The sequence below is a fragment of the Aptenodytes forsteri genome, unplaced genomic scaffold (genome assembly GCF_000699145.1).
Source record: "Aptenodytes forsteri isolate BGI_AS27 unplaced genomic scaffold, ASM69914v1 Scaffold120, whole genome shotgun sequence".
NCBI classification, from domain to species: Eukaryota; Metazoa; Chordata; class Aves; order Sphenisciformes; family Spheniscidae; genus Aptenodytes; species Aptenodytes forsteri.
The window spans coordinates 1042173-1063919 of NW_008795938.1; the positions used below are offsets into that span (position 1 = coordinate 1042173).

Genomic DNA, 21747 nt, shown 5'->3' on the forward strand with positions numbered 1-21747 from the left:
CAGCTCAACATCAGACACAGTGAAAGGGCAAGGTTAGTCTGCAGAGGGAGAGGACAGGAAGGTGGCAAGGGAAGGAGAAGCAGGACAGCCTCTTTCAACTCAGCAAGCTCTTGCCCTGGCTCAGCTGCCCTGCAGAGAGGCAACAGGATGCATGGCAAGTCCTGACTGGGACAACCATACCTCCTCACATGGACCCAGACTTCAGGTCATGCTTTCAGAACTGGGGAGGGGGTTTTGTTCCTCCCTTGTCCCAGGCTGCCTGACACAAGTGCTGGGGCTACCACTCCAGCCTTTCTGCCCTGCAGACCATGGGGAAAGCCTCCTCTGGAGATGGTTTTACAATGGGGGCTCTGTCTCACAACCCTGCTGTGGGATCAGCATCATCCAATGGACCACGCTGGAAATGTGGGTGGTTCAAGGCTTCAGCTGCAGGCAAAAGGCAAGGGTCAAAGCAGGGTTGAACGTCCCTGCTGGAAGCTGTGGATGCCATGGCTGGACCTTGTCAGGCCTGGGTGCCTACCAACATACCTGGCTCCATCACCCTCCCACTCCTAGGTGGGGGAAGGAGGATTAACCTCCCCTGTGCACCTTCACACAGGGTCTGCATTCAGCTTTACTTAAGAATAACTTCTTCACACCTAGCTGAGGGAAGAGAAGCAAAGGGGCCGATGTCTGAACTGGGATGTGGAAGCTGCTACTGTCCTTAGGGATCCATTAAGCCCAGACGGCTATTCCCAAAGCGCACTTTGGTTGGTTCATTGCGAAGCTGCTCCTTGCCCCAGACAAAGAGAAGCCAGCAGCAGTGGGCACACAGAAACCTACCTTCTGCACACATCTCTCCTCCTTTTCCCAAGTTGCAGTGGCAGCGTGAGCCGGCCCGGTTGTAGTCGTTGACACAAAAGCTGTCTGTAGAACAGATGGCCTCATCACAGGAGAGATCAAAGAGGCGCGTTGCAGAAGACGTGCCACCTCTCCTCGCTGCCCGAGCTGTAGTTGCCCTCACTGTGGTTGAAGGCTGTGTGGTGGTGGGAGTGGAAGTAGTAGGTTCAGAAGTGGTTGTAAGGACCCGTGACAGGAGCCTGGAACTAGACCCTGGCGTGACCTTAGTTTCAACCAGAAATTTTCTGTTGCCTCCTTTGATAGCAGGAAGAGGTCTGAGCTGAAAGGAAATAAAGAAACACAAATTCAGTAAAACCTAAAATGCTATGTGGAAATGAAATGAATACCTTCCAAGAAACAGATCTGAGGTAGCAAATTCATCCTCACCAAAGAAAAAGAAACAACCACATTATTATATCTGTGCATATAATATCAGATACTAAACTTCCTGATGAGATCAGACACTTTAAAGTACCGAGACTATAAAGAAAACAGAAATGCCAAAGTGGAATCTTGAAATTTACCTCTTCTATGTAAATGTCGTAGTCTGAGTCATCAATATCAAATCCATCACCATCACCAGTCACTGTGTCTGTGACATACCGATGCCCAGAGCTTCCACTTCCTAACTCCTCAGAGCCTAAAAAGACACAACTGGCATATTCAGTTCATATATTTTTTTCTCTTTACACACAGCAACTCAGATCTTACCACCCCCTGATTCGCCGCACTGAAATCTGAAGTGGTGTTAATGTTCATCCTGTACAGACAATGCGAGTGTCAGCCTGAAGATGGGAGACACTGTCTGAGTGATACACATGCAACTTAAAACAAAGTGAAGACCTTCATTCAGTCACTTACTGTGATTCCCAAACAAAGCAGGCAAAGCTCAGTTCTCCCACTGCAAACTGACTTTTACCCATCATTCTTCCAGGAGAAAAGCTCTGAACTTTTTCGGCGTGGACAACATTTTAATAACTGTATTGGGTTTAGATCAAACTTTTCCCTTTTATAAATACACAGTCCCATATCTGCCCTACTGGCAACCAAATAACTGGAACAGCGAAAGAGATGCATCTAGGTAGGGCTTTTCTGGCACACTCTACTTAGGACTTTGTCTGCCTCCACTGGCTCCAATGCTTCTGAAATTAACATCCTAAGTATACTTTTAGGCTATTTTTTAAAACACAATTTAGCACCTCAGAAAATGAAACATGCACAAACATCATGTGTTTTTCATGTGCGTAATCTGCTTCTGCCTCTCCCTGGAGCGCTGAACTGCACTGTGAAGGACTCCAGGCTGGGAACAGCCAGTTTAAACAGTAAGAGGGTCCTCGTAGAAAATATCTATGCTTTTCTGCACTTTACACAGCAAATTCTGCTTAAACAATGGTTTATGCTTTTTAGCTATTAAAATTTACCAGAAGTCATGAAGAGAGTTAATACAGGTAACTGCATCACTATCGTTACTTGTCATTTCAGCAAGGTTGAAAATAGACAAACATTTGATAACCATTAAAACAACAGACTTCATACATTTGCCTTTTCCGTAAAATATTTTGTGGTCACTTAAAAAAAGCACAGGTAATCCTGGCTTTATAAAGCCTCTGTACAGGCTGACCATGTGTGCTTGTTTATTTTAGCAGCCACAAGCCGCCCATATTTTCTCATAAGTTAGCAGGTCCTTCACATTGCAACATGCAGAGACGCAAAGACTTGCTGGACAGTGGCTGCCTGTGGAAAGGAGTCCTGACAAGCCAGAAAATGCCACTCGATGCTAGTGAGAGCTTCACTACCACCACCGAACAACCCGATGGAGCCAGCGAAAGCTAACAAGGTTCAGCAGACTTTCAGAGGGAGCAGTGTGGGCATGGTGCTATCGGGCCATTTGAGCCAGTCTAACTGGGGTCAACCATCTCCCACCTCAGTGGAGAATAAAGGAAAAATATCTCGCTGACCTGATTCAGGCAGGAGACAGCTTGTCTAAACCTTATTGTACTCCCTCTTCCTTTGCCATGACTGCAACCCAGAAATCCTGGCATACAGTTATGAAATCAAGCGTATGTGCACCGGATACGAACACGTGCCCTGGCTGGCTAATTGGCCGCCCGCCGTACACTCTGTGGGAGTTACTTATCAATGGGCTTTACATGTTACATCAGCATACAGAAAAATCAGAGGCAAATGAGTAGAGGTAATGAGGCATACACATTTGCAACCAAAACAACATGCTAGGCCGGGAAATAATGTGTGTAAACCTTTCCACTCTAACATGTATACCTAATCATCTGTAAATAATACATTTTAACTGTTTATTAAACAGAATTATTCAGCACAGAGTTCTACCAACTGAGCTAAGCAGAGAACTCATAGGTTTATGACTCGTAATGAGATGAGGCCAACTGGACAAACTACATCCAGATTATTTCTGCTGGTGACTGTGAATGCACAGGCAAAGGATTACTACCGGAGAAACAGACTGCACATTTATGAACTGGTCCCAATCCTGCATTCATTATGGAAAACAATAGGTATTATCAAAATGTGGGCAAAACCTCTTACTCCTAGTATTCATTTGTATAGTCACTCAGGTTAATCACCATCATAGGATAATTTTACTCCAGGTAGGAAGAATGGAATGGAATGGAATGGAATGGAATGGAATAGTTCAGTTGGAAGGGACCTACAACAATCATCTAGACCAACTGCAAGATTGACCTCTTCCATCCATCACTGCATCAGAATCTCCTTCTTTGGCAACAGTGATTTTATACGACATGCCTTTCTACAAAAGAATTTCAGTGCGCAAAACCTCAAACATAAACATTATAAATGCGACTTGCAGTTTAACAGAAATTATATGAACAAAGCAGAGCCCAGCACTAACTCAGCTCCCAGCAAATGCAGCAATTTTCAGCTCACTGGAATACTGTTGCTTTTAAGTCAGGTCTGTAATATTACTTATTGCCTTTATACTGTGTGTCTGAAACTATTTCAGAACTAATTTAGTTCTTCTAACGCATGAAACTGTAATTTACCTAAGAGTAACAGAAGCCATAAAGCTAAGCTGGGAAAAGGAAAGGAAAAATCACAATCATGTGTCAGGGAAAACAATCTAATCCGTATTCAAACAAGCCATGATACACAAACTCCATTTTGTAATTTAGAGATCACAAGCTACAAAATAAACTTCTGTTGTAGTCCAAATTCTGCCACATTTTTTCTCTTCTCAAGTAAACTTTCTATTGGCTTAATGGGATTTAGGTTCAATAAGGATGGCAGGAATGAAACAATACAGAGAATGAAGTATCTTCATATTCATACATAGGAAAATGTTAGGTCTTGAATTCACATTCAGATATGCACACTTGCTTACATGTATAGATATGATTTTAATGCCATGCCATTTTTACAGAAGTGTAACTCTCCTGATTTGAGTGGAGTTATTACTAAACTACATCAATAACCACCAGCATGCAATGAGACCTGGTGACTTAGGAGAGACAGGCAGTTCCCCAAGCAGAAGGTGTGCCTCTTTCATCTGGCAGACCAAAATGTTCCATGCTTTTCCAACAGAAGACCTTGGGAGACGAAATGTACGCACTATTTTAAACCAGACAATGATTCCTTTCACCTTATTGAACTGGTACAAGAATTAGAGCCTGAAGAGAGCAAAGAAGTTACGGCTTATTGTGGCTGGTAGAAAAGACTGCATTGAGGCCCTTCTTCAAAGACCTTCAGGATGTAAGTTTGGCATCACCAGGAAAAGTATAACTTCGGAAGGTCCTAATATCCGCTGGTCTCTAATATGGCCCCAAATCTCTGCTTTCACTCCCCCTAGCTTCATCTGAGTTTAAGCCAGCACATGCTACATTACTCTACCTGCTGATCTGTGAGCAGTTTTGGTAACGCATAATGCACATGGGAGCAATGAAGACATGGAGATGTACTCTCTTCTAACTATGCCTGAAATATACAGGTGAGTACACACACAAATGATGAGACCATCTAGCAGCCCACTGGCTTCTCAGTCGCCTTGCTCGCCCTTGCAATTGGTGTTTGCTCAATGGATGTGACACGATACCTACATGTGACGTGATGCAACAAAACTGCAAAATAACAGAAAGCAGAGAAGTTAACACGACTTTGTAGAGAAACCCCCATGCGAGCCCATCTCTTAAGAGCACTTTGTAGCTTTGGTGGAGAGCTCATCTCATAATGGGTGGCAAATCAGGGACAGTTAAAGAAAGTGGTACTCTGCAAATACCAAAATAATGACTACAGAGATTATGTGTGCTATATTTCATTAAATCGGTGTTTCAGTGTACAAGGAGATGAAGTCTGTTTAAGACCCTTTACGAGGTCCTATAATCCTGTTTTATAATTAATTGGAAAACCTGCAGGGGGTCATGAACTTTAGACAGCTTCTTTCCAAATAATCACGGATTAAGTTATACCAAAGAAATCTTTCTCAAAACAAACGGAAAGCCACACAAACTTTTGTTTTGCCGATTAGGTGGCCACCAGCATACTGATCAGGAGACACAGGAGAGCGTAGGAGGTAGACCACTGGGCACTGCAAGATGGGCAGATTGAATGGAAGTGTTAACAGACTGATCGCCTTCATGCAGAACCCCTCACATGTCTAAATCCAAAATACATCAGGGGCATTTTAATCTGAGTTTTATTCTTGTCAGTGATGCACCGTGAGGCACTGCATATCACTTGGCCTTTCTCTTGCTTTTTGTCCCTGTCTATATAAATATGAACGCTGCCTTTGTAAACCCTTTGGAGATATGTAGGAAACAGTTCTGTGAAAAACCTTCTCCATTTGCTATCTCCAAGACACATCACCATTATTTTACATCAAGGTTTGGGCCCAAGGGACTGCCCTTTTCCTGTCCCTGAGCCTCAGCAGACACATTCAAGCACCATACAGAATATTTAAGCACCTGTGCCAATGCCTTGCTCAGTATGAGCCTGGTGGTGATGGCCAGGACCAGAGAAAGGGATGTACCCAGATTAAGCAGCCACTTCTGTCACGTTTGCTGTGGAGACAAGCAGGAGGGTATTTTTAACAGAATACACTTCCTCTGTTGGTCTGGCAAAGCCCAAGGCTGGTGACCTTCCAGGCACAGTGCAAACCCCATCTGTTTCCCCAGGAGACGAAGGGTATTTAAGCGATGCAGATGATGACATTTTGTTTGTTTGATGCTTTAAGACAGTTTATTTTGTTGTTACTAAACTTGATATATGAAATCTTTTTTCAAGTAAATTGCCCATGACACATTGAAAGATTTGATATACCAAAATTGATGCTTTAGACAGTTTATTTTGTTGTTACTAAACTTGATATATGAAATCTTTTTTCAAGTAAATTGCCCATGACACATTGAAAGATTTGATATACCAAAAAACCAACAACCACATAAGTGAAATACCTGCAACCTGCATCTGTAATTAAGAAAGGCAACAAAAATTGATTTATTACATCATTTGCCTCTAGAAAAAAAAAAGAAATGAAATCACAAATAAATTACAACCCTTGGGGAAACTTGCCCTCTCTTTCCTTCCTGAAAATGGAGCAATGTAACATAAACCAAGCATGCATTTTTTACTAGGTAAGGGGGTAACTGCTTATAAGCAAGGTCACATGTTTTACTTGCACAGGCCTTGGGAGGTCTGTCACATTAGATGATACCGTCAGCAACCCTTAAGAGGAACATTTGAGCAAAGACAACCGTTTCCTATGCTGACCTGAAAAAATGCAGCCAACAGTACTGCAAAGCCAGCCGCCTTTTAAAACCAAAATGAGAGAATTACATGTGAGAACGAGATAAACCCCAGCAAAAAACATCCCCAAGTAGGACGGACTCAGTGTCTGCAGGACTCATCTCTGTCTCAGCCTGCCTAGAAGAGCTGCCACAGACTCTGCACAAAGCAACACAGACCCTGAAGGTCCACTGCATTTGAGGTAATGCTGGGAATTTGTTCTTCAGTTAAAATAAGCATCAGAAAAGCATTAATTATTTCAAAACAAGCATAAAAATCCAGGATATACAGGCATAAAGTTACAAATTTTTAAAATCCAAACACACTAAGAACCTTAGTGCCAGCACTACGTGGACTAAGTGTAATGCAAAGGAGCCAGACATTGTACGGACTTCTGCCAGCTTCCTAAGATATTTCAGGTATTTCTGAGGAACATCCAGGCACTCAGAAAATAGCATCAAATATTTGTGGCATATTTCACTGTTTACAGGGGAGGAGGTACCATTTTAATAATGAAGGTAGTAATTCCTATGATGCGTACTCTGAAGAGCAAAGGTGTATCATTTTCAGACATGCCAACTGTCTGACACCCTTACAGCAATCATAGGTGACTAAGAGGTGTCTGCTGGCACTTTGAGAGATTCAGGCATCTGGTGCCATCTGAGATGCATTACGGCACCTGGGACATCCCCAGAGGACTGTCAGGTGTTTGGGGGATGCATGGGAGGCACATGTCCTCCTGCAGTGACAGCTGAAAACCACAGGACCTCGAGGACCTCAAATCCACCGCATGTCTATACCTGAGCAACTGAAGTGAATGATTAACTGGGCCAAAGGAGCTAACCATTGGCTTTCTGGCTACTAGAAGGGGGGAGGTACCTGCAGATACATAATGTCAACTAGGAGTAAGTTTTACTTGGTTGCCCTTAAGCTTAGCATGCATTTTTTTTGTTACATTAAACTTGTTAATGGTTTAAATCACTCCTCAAGGTTTTTAGTGTTTTTGGGAAAAATAAATGCTCAGGCTATGCATGGCTTTAATCAAGAAATTTTTTCACAGCAGAAGTTTAGCTTTTCTACTAATGCACAATGTACTTGTGTATCTGGTTAACATCAAACTAGTTTCTTACACAGACATCACCACTAAAGCCAAGTGAGAGCTGCTATACTCAGTTACACTCCTGCTTCCAGAAAGCCACAGAACTTATTTCTAAAGACACGCATCCTTTGCTGCCTTTGAACACCACTCCTTGCTCTGCAAAAAGCTGGTTGTTACGACAACACAAGATAACACAGGCTTTCATGGATAGTGGCTATATGTAGTTTTTAAGCCTATTTGCAAAATCCACCCTGGAAACTAAGAGCAGGCTGGCAAAGGAACCACATTTGCATTTGCCAAAGGACCCAGAGTTTGCTAAAGTAGCCCTAAGTACAAGCGACCTGGTGCAGGGCTGGAGCACATCACGGACATGACGTGGCCCCAGGCTGCGGGAGCTCTGCCCGCTCATGAGAGTCTCCCCCAAGCACTGCCAGCCCCTTGGCACGGTGAGACCAACCTCTCAGCCACAGCGGCACCTATGTGCTTATCATGGACCGGCACAGAGCTTTTGAGCCTATTCAGAAAGCAGTGCAACACGCGTAATACATTCACTTTTCAGATCTGATCCAGGCAGAGAGGGTCAAGCTTATGCCCCCTGTGAACCTCTCCAGAAATCAGTGTTTATATACACAGAGTGTGAATTTGATTCCAAGCTCTACTGACAAAAATCCATGTTTTAGAGCCATCTTGACAGGTCTCTGCAGAACAGGTGGTTTCCAAAGGCAAAATGCCTTTCCTAGACTACCACAGTAATAAGTGCAGCATGAAGACTACTCTACCCTTAATAACAGAGCTAAACACTTTATCTTTTCTGACCAAAGAATGCAGCCACTCACATCCAAAGATAAACAGGATACCGAAGAGCACACAAGTGTGCCTGAGGCAGCAGGAGCTGACCCTTGAGGAACCAGGGGCCAAGGAACCACAGAGCACACTGCACCTTTGTGGTTTTCACAAACATTTGCTTCAGAAGTTAAACTTATGAGTTCACCAGCCATAACAAACTTCATGCAAACTGTTCAAGGGATTGAATTTATGACAGAGGGGAAAAAAGAATGGAAACTGGTGTATAAGAGTCAATGAAAACAAGAGATTCCAAGAAAGGGAGGCAATTTAGAAATAAATCCTTAGCAGGTTAAATTGGTGGATCACTAAGAACGTGGTCCACATTTCTGCAGCATGCAAATTCTTTTTGCAGAGCTCACAGTCCTACATGAATATCAGCTGATCATTTTCTACCAGTTAATTAAAGATGATTTGCAATAGAACATGCAGGTGGGAAAAGAAAAAAAGTCAGTTTTGTTGCTCTTTTTTTATAGTTCATTAATCTGCTAAAATTATATCCACGCCTTTTCTTGCGTGGTATTCTGTCCCCTATAAATGCTTTCAAAACTGGAACTTAGAAGTACTGAAACCTTTTAAACACAGTAAAAAGTTTGGCACGTTAAGGATGTAGCTCAGTTAGTCCCCATACCCTGCCAGCCTTGGCTCTGCTTCCTGCACCAACTCTCTTTGTGACATTGGGTTTTTCGCTCTGCAAGAGATGTGATCTGTACGATTCCCAACATGCTCTGTGTTGGCTTGATTGGGATTCTCACATACAGCTATGACTTTTGGGGGTGATGAGGAGAAACAGCACCTCAAAGTCAGCCCACGGAGACAGTAGCACTGACAGAGGATTATAGCCGAAGGAAGGCCATCAGAAGATGTGCGCAGGATCTACCCCTACTTGCAATGGCCTACATTGCTACACAAATGCGAATATAATTGTAAACAACGTGATTATTCAAGTATGTTTGAATGCATTTTCACCTAATATTTTTGCTATGCAGCTTCTGATCAAAAAGGGATGCTTACTTGTTTATATCATTATTTTCATGATTGTGCTTAATAGTTTAAGAGCCTTACTCCTCAGAAAACAGTATAGATTGGCTTTAGCCTTTCCGAGCTGTTTAAATTATAAATGTAATATGTACAGTTCAGTTTCAAAGAACAGAAAAAAAAGATGAACAATAGACTTGTCTCTCTCATTTCTCCCCATTATATCACTTATCAGTTCTGTACAAAGCCAGCACAAGAGTCAGTAAGCAGAGATCCAAAAATATCTGGCAATGACCTACAGAGCAGAGAAACGGCATGAGAGTGCTTCTGCCTGGAGCTTTTCAAATCTTTGCCTGTGGCTTGACTTTCACAGGATGCTGCAAGCTCCATGGATAGGACCAAAAGGTGTCAGATTGGGGGTGCCTGTGCTTGCAGAGCAACTCTTTCCACCAGCAGCCCTCCACAGGCTACCCCAGATACACTTTATTTACAGATCTACTTTATTTTTATATAGCTTTAATTACAAAAAGGTGGTTCTACTCACTGAATGTTCGGATGACATCACTTGGTGCACTGGCGGGGCTGGATCCATAGGTGTTTGCTGCTCGGACGGCAAACTGATACTTGGTATTTGGGAGAAGTCCCTTGAGAACCATGGATTCCATCTGGATCTGCTCTCTTATTACTGTCCAAATGCTGTCAAGGTCTGGCCTTCAGGATCGAAAAAAGCCAAGATCATAAAGAATTAAAACTGGCTGTATAAATTAATTGCCTTTAAACCTTCCTGGGAAATACACAAAATAAATAAGATAGAAGCCTGCTAAATCATCACTGAAATCCTTCACTCTTAAGGGGCCAGACTGTGCAACCATCACTAAGCTGCAAAGCCTGTGATATCAAAACTATTCAGTGATACAAAACCAATATTCAGATTTTGCTTATAAACAAGGAGGTTGTTTAGAGGACAGTTTGACAAATCAAGTTCTCTTTATCCATTTTCACGATATCTTGGGTTCACAGTTTTCAAGTGGAGGTATATTACTAGCAGTTCCCCAATCTCCTATTTGGCTGTATAAAGCAATACTTCTCAATAGAGGGAAAGATCCTGATTTATTTCTAACAGTTTGTGCTCTAATGCCACTAAGTCCCTTCAAACATATACAAGCATTAGCGGGATGAGAATCTAACATTTGATCTCCCAGGCAATCAGGTTAATCCATCCACATTGGAAAATCTGGATCCAAAGTCTTCTCTTCAGAAAAAAAAAGAAAAAAAAACCCAAAACAATAATGCAGAGAACCTGGCCTATGTATGTGGATTTTGCAACAAAATTCCCATGTCTGCCTTTGGAAAATCCCTGGTTAACTCCTGATTCATACTGGAAGCCAACTGCCAATAAATACTTGCTCTAAGTGCCATTATAATCTACCTGAAATTGGTACAACCATTCACACGGCACTTTGGTGTCAAATGTTTAAGTTCATATGCAGAGGGACACCAGAAAGGGGAGGGCTACTTCAAATACTTTGAGAGAGTATTCTGATGCTTTCACACAATTTCTGCTCTCTCTAAAAGTGGTCTCTTCTTATCAAAGAGAGGATGGAATGAGAAGGTAAACAAATACAAACAAAATAAAACTGTAAACATTAAGTCTAGGCCACCCAAAATATTCAAATCGAAGCCTATGAAAGTAAAACAGGGACAGAAATTACTTTCAGAGAAAAATATTGCAGTGTCCTTTTCTAAGATGTCCTTGTGATATTTATTACAGGAAATAACCTCCAAGTGCTCCCTGAATCTACCAATGTTTACATAGGACTAGCTGCAAATGTCTCCAACAGTCTTCCAATGAAAATTATAGCACAAGGCAGGCATTTTGTATTTGTTTATTTGCAGCTGGAAGGAAATGCCAAAGTTAATGTATGTTTTCTTTTACCAGTCAATACAAGATTTATTGATCACTGAGGTTTCATTGCTTTGTGCCAGAAGGCCAATGCAGTGACAAAGCAGCAGCTCCCAGCTGCCTGGCTCCTGTGCCCAATGGCACACAGGGCGCGAATATTTCATTGTCTTGCTAAAAATAAAAATAAAATCAGATTAATGCACAAGAGGCAATGACAGCTACACAGACCATCTTAAGTGATCCTCCACCACCATTTCCTGTAGACAGGAGGGCATTTATTTTGGCTACTCTTTCATTGTTTCCCTTCTCTGAGCCTGGACCAAAATGAAAATGCATAGTGTTTTCCATATGAAAGCTGTTAACATCGCTTCCTTCCACATGCTTGCTTAGTAGTGTTTTCAGTTTTCCTGTACACATCTTTTTTGGCTCTAATTCTAGTCCAAGGAATTCCTGCTAGCTCAAGAGCTGCCTCACAGTCTCTTTGCAACAGACCCTGCCGATGTCTGTGCCCGAATGGAAACACATGCCTCTGAGGAAGGGACCCAAAGGAGGTATTGCACCTGACAAAGATTTAGGAGATAACACAAACCATAGGCTAGCCTTCCCCTTCACTGACTATCTCTCACAAGACTTCCTTCTGCAGAAGTGAATAATAAAGGAAATGCAAACGTGTAAGCATCTACAGCTGAAGGAGAGAGAAAGAGTGAGATTTATCACTCGACCTTTGCTATTTCTCCAGAACGTTCCCTGTGTGAACAAATCAGTACAAGATGAAAAAATGGCAAACAGATGGGGAGAGAAACACAATAAACTCAGCTGGTGACAGCGTCCAGGGCCAGCCAGCGCCTGTGTTTTCTAAGCTGGGAACACTTTGTTGAAAACTGTCTCCATGGTGCTTTTTGCATCAAAATTCAGTTTGTGTCAACTTTTGCACCAGAAGGACTCATTTTGATGCCATTTTTCCTGTCTTTCTGCAGACCTACATTCCCTGGACCAGAACAGATCTCTCTGTCTCCAACCAGGACCTCGCAGGGCTGGCTCCTCCAGATGATGTATCTGTGCATGGAGAAATCAGACAACTTCCACGGTCATTTTCTGCTCTTAAAGTTACAGCTGTGCATCTCCCATGCAGAAAGGCCATGCAGTAAGAATCTGGCCAGTGACAAAGTCAGAGTGTTTTTAAGATAATAAACATATGGGTAAAGTCAATAGGACTGGACAGATAGAAACCGAGGGCAGAATTCTGCCCCAAACGCACCCAAAATATTTGGATCATTGCTTTACATTGTAATCTGGGGGCTGACTGAATTTAGGAAAGGAAATCTTTCTGATGCGGAGAACAGCAATTTTATACTCACTTGAACTTCCTCTTAAAATCACCTGGAAATGATTTAACAGAGTGAAACACCTGCTAGCAATCCAATTTTTATATGGTTTTTGATTGTTCTTTTGTGCCGTGTTTGTACTCAAGTGGCAAATTCAGCTCTACCAAATTTTTTAAAAAATATTCCTACAAATAATAAATATGGTGACAAGTACAATACATTCTTATTCGCTATGGAAAATACTCAATGCAGAAAATAACACACTATAGGATATTATTTTTAGTAATTATTATTATTTAGCTTTATTGGGACACTTTCTACAAAATATATCAACCAATATGCCAGTTCAACTCTGAGGAAAGAAAAGGTAGACAATTTTCTAGCCTCGTTCTTTTGTTAAATATTACTCTGATGCTGTCTAATGTTGTTAAGAATTTCCTCCCTAATTTCTACATCTTCCACTCCTCTTTCTTCATTAATTAACTTTTCAACTATTTAAACCTCACAAATAGTGAGGTAAATATTGAGGCAGATGTATCTGTTTCATGCATTAATCAGGAAAGCAGTATTAAAGGTATTTTTGCTGGGCATTAGGAGGCATCTCCCTGGTCAGATCTGTTGTTTTGGGTTTTTTGCAAACAAAACCAAATATGAATGCCCAGTTCAGCGCAGCACCAGGGACAGCTAGTTCAACACGGAATGGATGCAGGGATACACCTTTTTTTTAGGGGAAGGCTTCAAACTAATCAAGAAATCTGCCCACACTATGCTGAATCTGCTCCATCCTAACATCTGTATACTGATAGATCTCCCCAGTTTCATTGGCAGAACCCACCTAGTTCATTGCAGCAGAAGTTTTATGTCACTACAGATATACTGAAAAATTTCCCCTGTATGTCAAGATTAATATTGAAAGCTGTTGAGTCCATCTATGTACCAAGGAGATGAAAAGAAAGTGACCTCCTCCTTTTAAGGGATACACTGCTGAAACACGTGTGGTTCTGCAGAACCTAGCTGACTATAAAAATCTGGGTAAGTTAGTCTCCAAGTTTAGAAGATTGGGTAGGCATTCAACAGATTAAAAATTTGAGTATTTGGAGTATTCGAGTGAAAATATCCAAGACATTTTTGAGAATTAATTTTTTATAGTATCTTTAGGCAAAACACCCGAACTAGTATGTTTAAGTCCAGGGTCTCGCTTTAGGGTCTTTCATAAGAATGCCGTTTGTCGTAAAGTATTTCTCAGCATAAAGCAACAGACTATTAACACTGAGCCTGCAATCTTCCATGGATTCCATTAGCTATTTTGGGTTTAACTCATTCTTTTACACATTCCCTATGAACTGTGCAGTGACCAGTAGACCTACATTTGCCCTCCTGATTTTCAGTATTTAGCCAAGTTGGGACTGTGGTCTCCTTAGCGTCCTCTTACAGTCAACAGCAGAGCCTGAGTTAGCCCAGTCCGTCCTACATCTGAAATCACCTGCAGCCCTCCACTGCCTACAGCAAACCAAAAGGTCCCAAGGCAAACCCATGCAAGTGCCTAAATAAAGGCCCAAATTCAGACCCCAAGCAGAAACAGACTGCAGGTTAGCTCTGGTTCTGATTAGATTCTGGTATATGCAAACAATTAATGTATTGAATTTTCATGAGGTTTTAATCCCCAGTATCACAGTTGAGCAAATGAAAAGAGTGTTTTTCCCTCATCTCAGTCTCCTAGCATGGTTTTTCTAGGGTTAAAGTCGTAAAGTTGGTTCTAAGGGGACTGAAATTATTTAAAAAATGTAATAGTTCTTAGAGGTTTGTGCTGCACCCAGGAGAAATCACAGATTTGCATAAGAAAGTCATTAATTTTGCAAAAGCACAAGATAATGTTGTATTTCTTTGACATAAGAGGACTTAATTCTAAATTTACTTGCACTGTTTTGTTTTGGTTTCACACTGGTTTAATTTAACAGCTTTAACTCATGTTAATACATTTTATAGCAATTAAAACTATGTGCAGCAAAAGACAATGAAACAAAGTTAAATCTTTACCTCTAATTGCCATTAGGGCTTATGGTGCATTGAACCTTCTCCAAATATATAATCAAGCTTCCGAGTCTAAGAGAGCATAATCCCAAAACTAACAAATACACTTCAAGCTTAGCTTTAAACCTCAAACTAAACAGTGCAATCAAAACACTGTGCTGTTAGCAAATTCTTTCCCAAAGTCTAAAAAGAACGAAACACTGAAATTTCAATTACTCCCATCGTTCAACTTAAACAGTGAAGGCAGCTTTCCACTCTCTGGCTGAACAAAACATTCCAGGGTGCACTTTCAATGTGTCAGATGGAGACGATGGTACCCACTTCTTCTTCCATTAGCAGGCCCCTGGTGCTATGTAGAGGTGTACATAAACCTGCAGGCTCCACTTTCTGACAAAAGCACGGAGGCGGCAGAAGTGCGGTCAATCAGAACCCAACAAAATCCTTTCCCCATCCACCAAGCAAATGAGAGAGAAGAGATAGGGAGAAGAGAAACAGGCTCAGATAATGATTGTGTTCAAAAAATAGATATTGGAGAAATTTCATGGTAATGCTACCTCAGAGTTTACATGATGGCCATAATGTATCTTCAGCCCTCATGTCCTGCCTCCCAGTGCAATCAACATTGGATGGCTTCCTGCTAAATATGGGGCATTCTGATTCAAACACAAAATGCAACGTAAGTTCACAAGCAGGCTTTCAGCCTGGGAATTCTTTTCATTATATCAATATCTTCTAGATTGTAACCACACTTTGAGCACTGAAAACCAATAGTTCTTTCTGTCTGTCTTAACAACAACAATTCTTTTTTAAAAATGAATGTGTTTTTCTGAAGAATGATTTTTTGACCTTTACAGTTCAGAGTAGTTAAAGAAGCAATTCTTTCTTCTTATCCAGGAACCTCAACTAAAATCTGTCATCAAGTGTTCACCCAAAGGATTAAACTTCCAAAGGTTGAATTTTGCATTCACTGTAAGGGTAAACATAGGGCAAGCACATGAAAATAAACAGCTTTGTATGCAGATATTAGCTTACACAAGCATATGAACAGTCAGGTATGAATACTTGTTTGTGCATGCAGATACAACCACCTCCACTTGACCCTTCATATGCATCTTATAAAAGCAACTTGATTGGCAACTTTTCACAGTTCAGTTCTATTACTGCAAATTTTAGAGAGTTCAACATAAAAGAAGAAAAAAAAAAACAACACCCCACCTCCCCCAAAAAAATCTAAACAGAAAGGCCAACATTTCATGTAAACTTGATTAGCATGAGGATAACAAAGCAAGTCTGAGTCCTGCAAGCTCAAGACCCAAAAGACTTTTGTCAGGTAAAACCACCCAGCATACTGAGTTTGCAATCCCCGGATTATTTCCTGTAGCAGCCCAGAGTAATCCCGCTCAGGGGAACTGCTCTGCCACTCACTCTTTTCTCAGCATGGTTCGACAGCATTTGATGACAGGAGAAACTTAAAACTTCATTCACCCAGGCCTTTATTAGAGGGAACAGATCAAATGAAACCTTACTTTCTTCAATCAGAAGGTACGACTTATTGGTGATTTTATAACAAATTAGATTATTTCTGGTTTTGTCTTTAAATTTTCATGGTAATTCAACACACATCAAGAGGAAAACTAAGTGTACTATGCACAGTAAGTAAACAAATCATGAGAAGCATCTATAAGCAGTTTAATAGTGCAGTTTAGGTAGAAAAAACCTGTAGTGCACAAACACTGAAATTCAGACTGCACTGGCAAACTTGCCTGATAAACTCCACCATGTAGTACTGGATGGGAGAACTTCCTTCGCTCACTCCGGGCTTCCAGGATAACGCAACTTCTGAATCAGAAACTACCACGATCTGGGGCTGATAGGGTGGTGCAGGGGGCATGCACTTATCTAAGCCAGAAGAAATGCAAAGGAACAGCATCAGTGAAGCGGATGGGCTTACACACACTTAAACCCAACACCCACAGACTTGAGAATCAAATTTAGAGGCTTCTCCCTTTACCTGTTGCCCCTCTAAAACCCCATATTTGTGGAAAAGTAGTAGTAAAATATTATGATATTGCACATGACAGTGATTTACGTGTGAGCGACCTGCCGTGTTACAGATGTGTGGCCTGCCAGTTTTGCAACAGAAAGTCATGTACGCAGCATTACCTTGGGATAAGGTCGTCACATCTCTGGGCATGCTGGGTCGTCCTTTCCCTGCCCAGCCGTATGCTCCAACACTGACGCGGTGTGGAGTGCCTGGCTTTAGATCACCAATAACAACCTCCTACCAGAGTCAAGAGAAGACAAGACAAGAACATTGTGAAAGCTCTTCCATGTAACTAGGGACAGCACTGTGAGCTGGGATTCAGGGATCTTACACGGCATTTTCCATGTAACCTCCTAGGAGGATTGTCCCCAGCCCAGCTCAAAAGCAACAAACACAAACAGCACCACGTGTTTCCTCTCAAGCTGCAGCTTCACCCCGGGGGAATCCACAGGGATGACCTGGACCCATTTCTCAGCATAACTCACAAGGTTGCAGATCGTTTGCATTCGCTGTCTGGCTTTTTTGCTGGTGAAGTTAAAGTCACATACTATTCCCTCTCTTGAGCCAATTGCTGGCATTTGGTATCAGTCTGGTGCATTTTCTTTTGTTTGTTTTTTATTTTTTGGTTTTGTTTTTCTTTGAAATCCAGAGACTGTAGAAGCTCCTGGGAACGAAGCAAGTTGCCGCAGTGTGAACTGATGGTCTTTAATTTCTCATGGAGCATAGACCAGTTCCATCGCCTCTCACAATTTTCCTAGCCTAGCTATCAGCCTTGACCTGAAGCGAGCATTTCCCTTATTTGTCCTTCTGCCATAAACACAGAAAGATTAACCCACAGACAACCACTGTAAGGGAGGTGATGCTAACCTCTATGTGAAGAGCTTGTGCTGCTGAATACTGTTCAGAGGACCCTGCTCAAATCTCCCAGAAATCAGCAAACGTCACCAAAAAATTACATTTTATCACTGGCTGGTGCACATAGCATGGATCAGCTCCAGATATTTAGGTCTTTAATGGAGCATGTGTATGTATGTATAGAAATTTGGTGTTCTTTACCTGCAGCCTATGTGTAGAGAGATGCAAACCCCAGATTTACTAATTTTGACAGCATATACAAGTAAACAGAAATATCAAGTTCTACACCACAGACTGTTTTGTTGTGAAGAAAAGCACTTTTAAAAAAACTCTTTTACAGAGATTTTTCTTCTGTTTTTCATTCTCTGATATTAAAAACATTATTCACAGTGCATGTGAAAATGCAGAGATCTCCTTTCTCTTCACACTGGAACAGACTTTAAATCTGCATTTCCAGTTGCAGTAAAATAGTAAACAATCCCAAAATTTTATTAACTGCTAAATTTCCTCATGACGGTCTTTTGGACAGACTCTCCCTCTCTATTCTTTGGGGAACTTACGTTATTACTACATTGTTTGGCAACACCCTGCCATCTGTCATTTCTCTTAGCCACAGTTTTGGAGCTCCATCACTGATTTCCTATTAACATGGACCACCTGGCCATTATCCTGTTTTTCCATCATTCACCCTTGATCTGCTTGAATGATTCGGATTCATCTGAGAGAGATAATAACAATGCTGGAAAAGTAACTGCCCAGAGAAAGGCACCAAGAACACTCAAACCAAAAGATTTATTTGGGTCTTTCAGTCTCATAGCTGAAGTAACTGAAATCTTTCAAAACGTGATCTGAAAAGCCAGTTGCTGAAAACCCAGCACCTCCTCCCAATGACAATAATGATGACCCTGCTCCTGCCATTCCATCCTCCATGCCATACATACTGTCCATCTGTATTTAAGCTGTGTGCATTTGTTCCTGCCGGCATTCCTCTTTATTACATTCATTCTTATGAGAAAAAATCCTTCATCATGAGTCTTATTGCTTTCACACTATTCCGGAACTTGGCCTCTGCAGAGAGTGGGATATTGATGTACTTGCCTCATATTATTACCTCCAGGCTCAAGTCTACAATAAACTAAACAGAACAACTCTCATTGACTGCAAGGCCAATCAAGATCAAAGTCCTAGTATCTACTTAGGTATTTAAGTTCAACATGTGTCCCCTCAAAACCTTAGCAAGGTGCTCTCTTGCCTTACACACATGGCTATCGGCCTCTTTCTTGTGGCAATGTCCTCTCCATGAACACAGCTGTTGGACATACAGTGGGTATCTTTGAGATCAAGTATGTTCTAATCTTCTAGGATCAAGACATTAGTGAATAGGTAAAGATTCAGGACATCATCAAGCTACCCTGACCCATGGCAATTTCAGGGAATACCCACCTCACACCAGAACACTTTCAAATGAGATTCTGGAGGCACATTTCCTTGTACCCCATTGTCCAGGAGCCTGGGAGTACATATTTCATCTCTCTTTTTGCTTGTATTGAGGAGAAGAGTCTTAAATTGAAGTTTTCTCCATCCCAGAAGAGACACAGTGGCCTCACAGATAAGGAATTTAGGTGGTATGTGGAAGAGTTAGCTCCCCATCATTTTTGTAGTCTTTCTCTCCACTCAGATTGCCTCTATATTTTGAAACATGATACCCCAAACTGGACATTACATTGCCAATGAGGCTTTACTAGGCACCAACCTCACTTTCTTGTCTTACACAACACTCTTCCTAAAACCCTGCAAAATGACATTTGGTATTTTCATTACAATTTCACATTCTTGAATGGGGTGAAGCAACGTGATGCCTATTCTGTGGTACAGGAGGCAGGTGTATGCAGAAACCATATATACCTCCCTGCCTTGCCACACAGCGATGTTGAAACTGTTTGTGAGGCTGTGCAGTAAGCCGCCTTACAGAAACCAGGATTACAAATTATTTTCCAGAGAAAACCTGTTTTCTGTTTTCTTTTGTTTTGTTTTAATAAAAAAAAAAATCAAACCCTGGACTACAGCGCAGCTGCAGAAACTGAGCTGGGTTCAAGCTGACACTTGATCCCCTGACAATTCCTTCCCTGCACTACTGGTCTCAGCTGGTCACTCCCTATTTTGTGCTGCTGTGTTTGGTGATTTGATAGGGAGCACTATTGCTCTCCAGGGCTCTGTGCCTGACCTAAAACCTCCCACCTTTAAAGCGTGCTAATTTTTCTTGGTTTTTTTCTTTTTTTTAATATTTGTGCTCAACTTCATGAATATTATGCCCAGTAGAACAACTGCCTTATTAAATTGTGCTGCATCTGCACTTCTCCTGGCTGCTCTCACTTATGCGTTCTCTATTATAAGATGACATAATACAGCTATAATACATTATCCACTTTGCTAACGCACAGGCATATGCACACACGCGCACACAGAAACAGGCGACCCAGTTCAGCTCTTGCTACGACAGTCTCGCACAGTCCAGAGAAGCCTCTTGAGAAAGCAGCATGGTCGTACTGAGCACCAGGAGAGGAGTCTTAGTGACGGAAACATGAACTATGCAGACTTAACCACAAAACTATTGCAGATTTCTGTTGGGTTTGGTATGAATGTAACAGAAAGCATTTCAGCAAGAACACCGCTTCCTGAGGATTAATGACAGCTGGGAGCTGATTAATCCCAGTCAGTCATACTTCTCAACAAGTACGCCTCAGAAGTGTTATTTTTATGAAGCAGAAAAAAAGGGCCCCGTGTGGAACCTCAACTCTGAAATGCCATAATCCAAACTCAGCTCAGCTGGGATCGAACCAGATAGTCCTAGTTCAAGCACAACCTGAGGTCTCATCCAGACATCAGCCTCCTACAGTCAACCAAACTTCCCTTAATTCAGACCATGAAAGCTGTGTGAGATCCACCAACTTTGTGAGATTTCTCCATTCCTAGAACAGATCTCAGAGGAAAAAAGTTTGCAAGAGGTTGTTGATGTTAGGGATTCCAGTTAAACACTGAAATTGCTGCCCTCATCCTACCCAAACCCAAGCACCTCCTGCTTGCTTTCTCCCTCACAATAAGCCCGATCTGTTTACTGCTCATAGGAAGCAGGCTGGACCGAGTGCAAGACTGGAAATAATTAATCTGAATAATTCACCAGCTGCAAACCCATTAAGAGGGTTGGTATTTCTTTCAAACCTGTTTTACACTAGTTGTTAATCTCCCACTCCTTCCTCCTGGGTGTTCGTGGCTGGCCTCTTCCCACACTCCTCCTCTGCCTCGGCTCTTGCTGGACTGGCTCAGGGTTTTTCCTCTCCGTCTCCTCTCCCACTACCAGACTGCTTTGTTCTTCCCCATCACTCTGTGTCTGACTACCCAGCTGTCCCTGTCCCCTGTAAGTCCTCACTGCCCGGATATAGCTCATTTTTCACACAAATTTCCTCCAGCAAAACAAGACATCCATAAATGCTTTTGATGACCGATAGGAAGGTTTATCCATTGCTAAATGGATACCTACACCATACCTACACGTGTCCACCTTCTCCACCTCTGGATTTTGAGCTTTAGCTACTATTTGCCACATTTTGACCACAAAAGATGCTGTATAAGTGCTAAGTAGAATCAACATTTGAGATCAACTTTTATGTGTGAATCTGTGGAAAGACCAGGTCAGAAACATTCAATTTCATTTTAAATCATAGCTGCCACCAAGTTTCATGTGAAACAATACTTACAAAAATTGCTTGTCCTTCAAGTTGACCCTGGGAAAAAGCAAAATAGGACTTGTTAATGAAGTAACATACTAAAAAGTGATAGCAAAACCACATAAATGACAGGTCAGGGAGTTAAAACAAGGCCAATGCCACAGCATATAGTAGTCTATGTGGCTGTTATTCATCTGTGTGAGTACTGGAATACAGACTCTGTTCTCTCAGTGAGTAAGAATTACTGCTGTCAAGATTAAAATTAAAAAAAAAAAAAAAAAAGGGAGGAATAC

General features: G+C 41.7%; 1 protein-coding gene across 1 annotated transcript in view; it reads right to left on the minus strand.

Annotated features, from left to right (window-relative positions):
* The window catches only part of EGFLAM (EGF like, fibronectin type III and laminin G domains), a 59041-nt gene that overhangs the window by 33381 nt on the left and 3913 nt on the right, over nt 1–21747 (minus strand). Inside the window, exons 3-8 of the mRNA XM_019473642.1 lie at nt 21485–21511; nt 16994–17111; nt 16594–16729; nt 10116–10282; nt 1404–1519; nt 823–1159 (exon numbers count right to left, since the gene is read on the minus strand). Of these exons, the coding sequence (XP_019329187.1) occupies nt 823–1159; nt 1404–1519; nt 10116–10282; nt 16594–16729; nt 16994–17111; nt 21485–21511 (901 nt within the window). The remainder of the gene's footprint in view (nt 1–822; nt 1160–1403; nt 1520–10115; nt 10283–16593; nt 16730–16993; nt 17112–21484; nt 21512–21747) is intronic.